The sequence below is a fragment of the Octopus bimaculoides genome, chromosome 5 (assembly GCF_001194135.2).
Source record: "Octopus bimaculoides isolate UCB-OBI-ISO-001 chromosome 5, ASM119413v2, whole genome shotgun sequence".
Taxonomy (NCBI): Eukaryota; Metazoa; Mollusca; class Cephalopoda; order Octopoda; family Octopodidae; genus Octopus; species Octopus bimaculoides.
The window spans coordinates 80,557,027-80,567,879 of NC_068985.1; the positions used below are offsets into that span (position 1 = coordinate 80,557,027).

The 10,853-nt window shown below is 35.1% G+C and overlaps 1 protein-coding gene across 1 annotated transcript in view; it reads right to left on the minus strand.

The window, feature by feature from the left end:
* LOC106877936 (26S proteasome non-ATPase regulatory subunit 2) overlaps positions 1–9,546 on the minus strand; it is a 42,386-nt gene extending 32,840 nt beyond the window's left edge. Inside the window, exons 1-3 of the mRNA XM_014927013.2 lie at positions 9,416–9,546; positions 2,432–2,488; positions 320–484 (exon numbers count right to left, since the gene is read on the minus strand). Of these exons, the coding sequence (XP_014782499.1) occupies positions 320–484; positions 2,432–2,488; positions 9,416–9,499 (306 nt within the window). The 5' untranslated portion in view covers positions 9,500–9,546. The remainder of the gene's footprint in view (positions 1–319; positions 485–2,431; positions 2,489–9,415) is intronic.
* Positions 9,547–10,853: the final 1,307 nt, after the last annotated feature.

Sequence of the window (10,853 nt, forward strand, 5' to 3'; positions counted from 1 at the left end):
TAGCTTAGCGGTTCGGCAAAAGAGACCGATAGAATAAGTACTAGGCTTACAAAGAATAAGTCCTGGGGTCGATTTGCTTGACTAAAGGCAGTGCTCCAGCATGGCCACAGTCAAATGACAAACAAGTAAAAGAGTAAAAGAGATTCTAAATGTATCACCTGAAAACTAAAGTCATAACATTTTACTTGAAATACACAGGGAAGTTTCCTTTTCCTTTGTTCAGTATTACCCCACAAAATCTCAAACAAACAGATTTAACCGTAAGCTCTAAAAACTGGTTGGCTACAGGTTTAAAAAGAATGGTAAATGAATAACTTACCTTTGTCTCCTCATCGCTGATCTTCTCATAAGCCTTTTTCAATGAGCCATAATGAGGACGCAAGAATTTCAATGGCTTAGGAACTGACGTCATGGAAGTAGTTGAGGCACGGATTTCAGTACGAAGACATTCTAGAGCTTGCCTGTAATGCTTTTGATCAGATTCCTGGAAAAGGAAATTAACACACATGAAAACTGGTTTTTAACTGTAAACCTCACAATGACTGAGGTGTATATTAACTTCCAAGACTTTTGAAGGAGAAGCATATTCAATACATTTACCATTTTGATTCTGATTAAAAACAATGCATTTATGATCCAACATGGGAACCACTACATGGTCACATGACTTGCTAGAAATAACAGCCAAACATCCTATCATATTTAAAACACACTGAAGATGGGATGGTCAGAGCCTTTGACTCGGAACATAACTGTGGTGCATACTATTAGCTATACACATTTCACTTCCAGCCAGGTCCAGCTATCCCTCCTCTTTTTATCATTCATATTTTCCCCACTCCCACCACAACTCTTCCCAATCCTCCCCACCTAAGAACATCAACCGTTTGGAATTCTTTTCCTACTCCTAACATCACCATCTGGTCTTTGGGCAGCTTTCATGAAGTTCATTCTGTTGCAAGCATTTGAATTGGTCTCTAGTTTGGGGATAACTCTCTCTCTTCCCCCCAGTGATTCTCAATCAGGGTCCATATAAGATTTTGTTGTTAAAGTTTAGGTTCAATAAATTGGTTATACTTCTACATTACACAAAATATTATAACAACTTTTTATATGATTTCTTGTAATTATAAAAATATAATAGGATTTTAAAAAATACTGAATGGCTACTGGGGTCCAGTAGTGGAAAATAGGAATCAAAGGGGTCCATAGCTAAAACTGGTTGAGAAACACAGCTTCCTCCCATTGGTGTTAGTAAAAAAAAATGGTGATGACACTATTCTATCATGACTCATTATGCAGAAAAGTGAAAAAGTCCTGGCAAACAACTTCAAGACATTTAAAATCAGCCCTAACCTCATGAGTCTACGATGGTTATGGGCACTACCCCTTCCTCCTGACAAAACCATGAAAAAAATCCATGTATTAAAATATTTGGCATCAGTGTAAGGTAGGTGTGAGAGGCAGGACCTGGCCAGTTTGAACCTAAAACAGGTGGGATATTTTGGCTGGATATGGCTGGCTTAAATACTAAAGGGTTAAGTTAATCACCTAAGTAGGCTAAGGCAGGATTAGAACTAAGAATGTAAAGTGCTGGAATAAATACTGTAAAGTATCAAACATTTTCTTAGTTCTGCCACCTTTGATTGATACTATGTTACTGATTCTGAAAGGTGAAGTTGACCTTGGCGGGATTTGAACACAGAGCTCAGAAACAGAGTGAATACTGCAGGACTCAATGCTCTAACAACTCGCCTAACATTCTTTTGATAAACCTACCCATTATAACAACACAAATCATTGTAAAGACAACTCAATTAAAATCGAGAAAACAACATGAAAGGTTTAATAAAGACCTTGATTGCTTCAATTAAATGATCCATCTGAAAACCAAAGCTTTAAAATGTATTCTAGTGACTGAAATTTTAGATCTGTTCAAAGTGGCCCAATATAGGAAATTAGTTATGTAAGTAGATTTAAATATTTATCATAGTTCATTTCATAAAGCATACTATTATTTCTAGATTTGGGTAGCATTAAATTCTTATCTTTTAGCTCTTTTTCTAGCAGGTCTTACTTACACTATTCACTCTTTTGAACTATTACCAATTCTAGGTATGATTATCACAGTGCAATAAAAATGAGATCAACTCAATTTCCAAGCTTTAAAACTGAAACTGGTTTCATGAATTTGTAAATCTTTCCAAGTATAAACAGACATGTATGAAAAATGAAAAACTAATCATTTTGTACATTACACTGATTTTTTAATGTAATATTTGCTAAGATTTTGAAGCTGACCATGTTAGTCTTGTATTTGTAGAAATAAAATTGAAATCTTAAAATTTTTCAGTCACAGAACCACTTATCTAAAACTATTTTTTTGAAACCAATTACAGTATTTAATAAGAACACACAAAAAGATACTTACAGTAAGCCTCTCCACCATAAGGTTCAAGGATTCTTGTAACTGTTTGTCTTCTTCAGACTGAAAGTATATAATATTAAATTAAAATATCAATTTAAACAGAATTCATTTAATAATTGCTGTATTTGTTAGAGTCATGTTCATCAGTCTATAAGAGAATCAATAGCTCAGCAAGTTACCATACAATTTTAATAACAGTTTCACTGTCCACATTCTGAAATGAGCTGGTTGTATCTATAGAATACACTTTGTGTGTGTGTGTGTGTGTTTATGCATATCTGGGTGGATGTTTGCCTTTCATCCTTTGCGGGTTGATAAATTAAGTGTCAGCTGCATACTGGGATCAATCTAATCAACTGGTCCCACTCCCCAAAAATTTTGGACCTTGTGCCTAGAGTAGAAAAGAATAATAAGCAATCTAAGCTAGGCACAGGTAACCTTTTACAAAAAGCAGGCTGCATGAGAGACATAGTTCATTGTCAAGTGGATTACACTACTAAAAAAAAAATTCAAGATTATTTTGCATTCGTGTACCTTTTAGAGAGTCTTGTAGACTGCATTTGTTTACGACTGATCTAAAATATTAATATTTGCTATCAAAATACTGTCCCTTAACTCTGCGTTTTCAAAAACAAGAGGAATAAATATAATTCCTTAGTTAAAAAGAGGTAAGGATTAACAACAGGAAAAAGCTCTTAGCTACAAAACAATAACTTAATAGTATATATTTATCCAACTCATGCTAGTAATAAAAAAATGAGTGTTACACAAATGGAAAAACACATGGTCTCTGGATCTGCAGATAAAAACCATAGAAAATATGGACAGAACTGTTTCGAAGTGATGTGAGCAAATGAAATGGTATTTTTTAGCAGAAGGCATGCATCCAAATTGCAATAAAATAGTAGAATTCTTAGAATGTAGAATAATATGGTTAGAGGATTATTTCATACTGCTTTAGGACAGTAGTAACAAATCAATTGGTTTAATCTTTTAGTATTCAGATTACTCTGACAAATGTAATGCTTATTTATTCACATTGCTCTGAATTAATCAAGTATTATCTCATAGCTTCAAGAATTTAATTACATGATATGGCTGGTTTAAATGCTAAAGGGCTAATAGCTTGATTATGAGGTGTCAAATGACTGAGAAGTGGACTACTAACTTATTGGTCATGAGTTCAAATCCAGAGTAGAATACTTCAATGGACCTGCTTCAGCATTCAGCCTTAATTTCAGATCTTCAAGCTAATGTTACTTTAAAAGGCTGAGGTTCTAACCAGGGGATTTACTATTCATTTGCTCCATGTCATGAAACCTATAAGTGATACACTTTCCTTCATTTTGAAGTTTTTTTTTAAAGGTATAAAGCCCTTTTGTTCAGAGAATATGTAACAAATGTTTTAAGGCTATTTTACCCTGCTAAAGTATGCTAGTCATGTGGTTCCCATGACAATCTTTTTTCCATTTTGCCCTATCCTATTTATTGCTGCCACACTCACCAATCCATAAATCTTAATTTCTTCTCCATCATCTTTCTCAGTTTTACTTTCTTCTACACCCTCCAACATTTATTTCCATTATTCCTCTCACCCAGTCGCTTTATTTCTCTCTGGTGCTGGCACAGTAATGTGCCAGCTCCAGCATTCCATCCTCACCTATGATCATGAATGTTGGGTAAAGACCAAAATTATATGATCATGAATACAAGCAGTTGAAATGAGATTCCTCTGAAGGGCTTCTGGAGTAACATCTTTTTAAACAGGGAACAAAGCTTGGAGATCTGGGAGTCTCTCCTGGTTGAACTGTTACTTCTCCACATCGAGGTCCAGTGCTCTGGGCAGCTGGATAGCATGCCACAGGAAAGAATCATAAGAGAAATTCTTCAAGCCAAGTCAACTGGCAGGAGACCTTGAGGTAGGCCTAGAATGGTTGGTTAATATCCACCATATTCATAGCCTAAGTTGGCCACTTTTGGGAACCCAGCCAGAAAGTATAATGATGGCTGCTTCTGATAGGATCCTATAGGGGAGATGCCTGAAGACACTATATATGGCATTTATACCTACCCTTTTTCTGCATATGGAACAAGTCCATTTCACTGGTTCCTGTCTTCTTATTTTCTTATTGTGCTAGTATGGACATGATGTGTATAGATGAGGATAGCTGTATAAAAAAGTGCCAGTCAATGTGAGTGGAGCTTGCAAAAGTGGGAGACCCAGGAAGACTTGCAAAGTGATAAAGGCTTCAGGACCATTCTTTGTCTTTGCAGACTTTACCTCTTTAGTTTTAGGTTTAGTGCCCATGCCTGGAATTTCATCTCTCCCCAGTAGATTCAGCTATGGGAACTATATCATCAGCATATAGAAATTCCTATGGACATCCAGTCTTAAACACCTCTGTGATGTCCTGTGGGACTCTGATGAACAGGAGAGGACAACATTTTCGTCAATGAAACTGTTGTTGAATATTACTGCATTTTTGTACACAGCTTGTACAGTCCTACACCTACTTTTCTCAATGATCACCAAATTACTGAGTGTGATAGTCAAACACTTCCTAGTTGCCTCTCTAGGAAGATGGCATCCATAGTGCCTCTTCTTGGGACAAAGTCAAAATTAATCTAAACTAGTGGTTTTTGGGGGACCATGCAAGAAAAAAAAGTAAATTAAGGACCCTCAGTAGTATTTTAAGAGCCCATGAAAAATGTTTGATTTAGATGTTTTTATTGCAAGAAACAGCTAGATTTCTTTCTCAAACGCTTTACATAGTTCAACTGACACAATATATGGAAAAACAAAATAGGGACTTTGTGTGGTACGATGCTTGATATAAGGTGGCAAGCTGGCAGAAACGCTAGCACGCCGAGCGAAATGCTTGGCGGTATTTCATCTGCCGTTACATTCTGAGTTCAAATTTTGCCGAGGTCAACTTTGCCTTTCATCCTTTCAGGGTCAATAAATTAAGTACCAGTTATGCACTGGGGTCGATGTAATCGACTTAATCCCTTTGTCTGTCCTTGTTTGTCCCCTTGTGGGCAGTAAAGAAATAAAGAAATAAGATGCTTGATTCCCAACCACAAGGTTCCTAGTTCAGTCCCACTGTGTGGTACCTTGGGCAAGTGTCTTCTACTATAACCTTGAGCTAACCAAAGATTTGTGAGTGGATTTGGTAGACGGAAACCAAAGGAAGCCCATTGTGTATCTGTGTGTATGTTTGTCCACCCCATCATTGCTTGACAACCAGTGTTGGGGTGCTTGCATCCCCATAAATTAGCTGTTTGGCAAAAGAGACCAATAGAATAAGTACTAGGCTTTAAAAGAAAAAAAAATGGGGTTAATTTCTTCGACTAAAACCTTTCAAAGCAGTGCTCCAGCATTGCTGCAGTCAAATGACTGAAACAACTAACAGAATAAAGAAGTATCTACAAAACTAAACATCAAACGGAAATGGGGTCCACCAAAACAAAACATAATCAATGGGATCCATAGATCAAAAATGGTTGAGAACCACTGATCTCGACTCTTAGCTATTACCATCAAAAGATTAGCATACAGCTCCCGTGACCAACCCTCAGCTTTTGAACCAACACCTTCATCACAACTACAAATAATAGTGGGCTTTATACTGATGTTTGACACACTGCAACCTCCACTGCAAACTCCTCAATGTTCACAACGTTCATCCTCAAAACTGTGCACACTCTTTCATTACATCAACATCTGTACTCTAACTCATGAAACCTGTATTTCTCCTGTAACTGCCTTACAATAAAAATTGCAGTAATTGTGTCTCTTCCTGGCATAAAACCAAACAGCATTTCATTGATCTTCATTTTCTCCATAATATAGAGGAATGAAGATTATTCAACTCTCGATTCTCTTGAATATGAGCTTCTTTCACTACTAGCCTACAGATGTCTCATTTTACCAACTTTTTGCTGCCTTTAGCATATTTTCCAGTGTTTGCTGGCCCTCCTGTTTTACTACTCAACTGCTTTCTCAGTTATTTCCTCTGCTGGTCCTAAAACTGGATTGCTCTTTCCATCCCATTCCTTCTCCATATTCCTTTGAGCAGCACTATCACGATATCTCACTCTAGTTGATTGCTGCACAATCTTATATACCTCTCTGACTGCATGTTCTCCAAATATTTTACACACTATCTATACCATCACGGTCTTTTTGGCTACCTTTAACTATGCTTGTTTTCTGCTACCATACTCCTTATTCCTTGAACATTTTCTTTTCTCACTGATTCCCTATTTAAACTTTACTGACTCACCAAGTGTCTTTATGGTACTTTTGACTATCTGCACACATACTGAAGAATGACCTCAAGAAGCTGAACCATTCAAGCGAGATGACAAAGGACCGAGATACCTGGTGCCTGGCTGTACTCAAGAAGACCTGTACACAGCAGCAGAAGTGTTAAAACTCATTCTTCTGGTTGTGTAAAGCACCCATGGCGGTACCATGTAAGAGCACCAGTACAGTGCCATATAAAAGCGCCCGTGCAGCAACACATAAAAGCATCCAGTTGTAGAAACCATGCCAAATCAGACTGGAGTCTGGTGCAGCCCCAACAGCTTGCCAGCTCTCAATGCCAGCATGGACAAGGGACATTAAATGATGATTCCTGACATCTCTTAATCTATCTTTCAGTGACTTTCAACCAGTTTCAAGTTTGATCATATCATATTCTATCATACTAGGCTTCTCTTTTTAGACCCCTTCCAGTCACCTCTTTCAAACTCTAAACCAAATACTGCTGTGTAGCAAACTTCATTTTCAAAATTACCTTCACATCCTTTAGACACATCAGGTCTTGTACATAGTACAATCAAGAAGTCAACAGTTGATGTTAACCTACCTCATGATCATATAGCAAACTTACTGCTTTCCAGAATTGGGAATCACAAAGTAACAAAGCAACTCCAAAATCCCTTCACCTCGCTATTCCTTACACCCTATCTGTAACAACCATGAGCTCTCTCAGAATCATCTGCATTCTTCATGTCCATTCACGTTCTCTTCTACAATGACAGCTTTCCTAGCTTTCATGCTTTTCATCACTTTATCACAGACTAAAACTAGCCTTCTCAATATTCCAACCACCTGTGAGGCATATTCTGAGAATATTATATGATGAATATATTAAGAAAATATTTAATAGTCACTGTCATTCTTAAATTACTGATACTTTTATATGTATATAAAAAGACCAATTTCAACAGTTTTAGTCTTTGTTAAGTACATCTCGGATGCTTATGGACATGCCACAATTCCATGACCGTCAGCTATAGCCTGTGATTATACACTCCCTACTATCCTCTACATAATTTAAATTTAGTTTCCATTCACGCTTTTTTCACCAGCTATATGACTGGTGTGATACCAAAGCATCTGGATCCACCAAACACCTGTACATGGTTCATGGTTGAATAATAATAACAATAATAATAAACCTACTTTAGTACAGCTTCATTTCAATAAAAAACAAAACAAAAACATTCAATTGGTTAGATAATGAATGAGTGAAGTATCCAAAAGATGGCCAATATATGATGGCTCTGAGTCATTATTACACACACACACACACACACACACACATATATATATATATATATATATATATTTATTAAGGAGACAAATAAGCAATCGTGAAAGAAGCAATTCGGACAAAAACAAATAAATAACTAAAAGAATGTGTTTTATGTATAAATAAGAAACAAAGAGACAATGGAAAATTTGGTTTCGGTAGATATAATGAAAAATGAAATTGACTGAACTGCATTTAAACAATGCAACTTTGGTACTTATTTATTATTCGTTTTATCACCTTGGTTTTCATTTTCGAACCTAGTCAAAATATAACCTCCATTTTTATACAAATTTATGAAAAGATATGAAAATCGCGAGTTTAGGGAAAAAAAATACTTGATCACTATATAATTTTTAAAATTCCAATTACAAATGGAATTGAAAAACAAATCTAAAACGTTTAATTTGAAGGGAATCCATGACTTTTGTCTACAAAGGTTGAAGGCTCGTGATTAAAAAACAAACAAGAGGTTGTAAGACGGTTATTGCCGATAAATTATTTCCAACAATTGCAAATTTAGTTACGAAATATATATATATTTTCGAACATGCGATTACGTAAAAAAGACATGTTGCGGTTTTTTTCTTTTCTGATTTGTGGGTAAAAACTTGAAAATTATGCATTGAGATCAAAATAACTGAATATTCAAGGATTATTTCCACAATGAGAGAGTGATTTACTTAAGAGCATAAATACATAAGCCCCTATATAAATATATATATATCCCATACATACAAAGATGTGTGAAAGTCTATTATTTCTTTATTCAACAATGCAATTGAAAATTTTAAGTTTTGCGATCTCAGGATGAATTCTAACACTTCAGTTATGATGGAACTGATTTTTCAATTACTAGAGTATATTTTGATTTTGAAATCTGTTGAGACGGTTAATCTCTTTCATTCGCAATGTTTTCATTTAGTTGCAGAAAATAATATTTTTAACCTACGAGTTTAAAGAAAGGTGTGGTGATGTAATTAGAACCGTTATTGTTACGAATGAACCACAGACAAATCCAAGAACCAAGTCTTCGACAGTGCTAACGATGATAATTATTTTAATATCATGCTGAATTTAAATTAAAAAAAAACCGTAATATTTGAACAATAAAAGTGAGGTAACCTACAAATATTTCTTTGTAAACGAGACCAATTTAAAACTAAGAGAATTCAAATCACAGATGCAATGATGATATAATTTCGATGAATGCAGAGAAGTAGATATAATGCTCTCACACACACATAATACACAGGAAGGCAAGTAACATGACATAGCAGAAATGTGACCGGCAACACCGGCTCGAAAACAGTTGTAGATGATTGAAAACAATTCAAAAAATGATTAAAACATGAGTAGTTAAATTTGTTACTTGAAAACTCACAAGATCTTGTTCTTCATCCTTCGGAGGAACCTTGGTATCACTTTTTTCCTTGGAATCGGCATCGTTTTTCTTCTTATCCGCCATGTTGCTTACTAACGTTTAAACGAGATTTTGTAATTACAACTGTGCAATGGTGAACGTTAATTTGTTAGAGTTATGAAAATTATTTTAACTCATAAGTGAAATAGTTTCTTTTATTTATTTGAAAATAAATAATGTAAAATGATTTTTATAAGCATTTGAAAATAATTATTAAAAAAATTAAACGTATAATATTTATTACCCAGGATGCTTCAAAATTATGCAGCCGATAAGACTAGTTATGTTAGGACCCGCCGAAGATAAACTTCTAAATTATACCAAAGGTGAATATTTTCAATGAAATGGATTAGAATTTTCACTGAAAACCACACTTAATTAAAGGAAAAGGATATTCATTTATTTGTCACATACCTGAATATACATATCATCTTAGAAAAAATAATTTATTGAGGTATGTTTAAGTAGTTTCTATGGCAACCATTCAGTGCATATCATTTTGTTTTTGTTACTTAAACACACATATACACAAAAATTATTTGATCTCCCTAATTTTCCTGCTGTTAATTTTTTTTTACAACAGTTTTATTCACAGAATTATAACCAATAAATAAAACAATTTAAAATGTAAGTTATATAATGTTTTCAGTTGAAACTGGAAATTAAAACATTTAGATAAAATTGACTTGTCGATGTTAACTTTGCCTTTCATTCTTCCGGGGTCGATAAACAAAGTACCAGTCAAGCTCTGAGTCGATATGATGAACTAACCTTGTTCTTAAGTCCTAGCCTTGTGGTTATATTCGAAATAATTACTATAATTACGGCTCTTTACGCTCTGAGTTCAAATCCTGCGGAGGTCAGCTTTACCTTTCATTCCTCCTAGGTCGATAAAATGAAGTATCATTCTTGCAGTGGGGTCGGTGTAATCGACCATTTCCTTCCCTTGAAAATTGCTGGTCTTATACCAAAATTGGAAACATACTTTTTTCTTTTATTTTTCCTATAATGTGGCCAGGCAGAATTGTTAGCGCATTGGTCAAAATGCTTCGTTTGGTTCTTTATGTTCCGAGTTCAGATGTCACCGAAATCGACTTTGCCTCTCATACTTTGAAGGTCGATAAAAAAAAGGGGTCAAATTGGCGGAGTTTCAGAATAATTTGGGTTTTCTCCCGTTTTCACCTAGAACTTTCAATTTTTTTGCACCACGCACTTCTAAAAAAAAAAAAACAAAAAAAAAACTACATCTATGATTTTTAAAATGTCACCTGTCACTTTCCCCTCATACCTTCACGACAGGCATCACCATTTAAAATTTTCTTTTCGCCCGCTTGTTATTTATATTCTGCATTCTGAAACATAGGTAAATGTAAATTTTTAGAGGAGAAAAAAAAAAAAA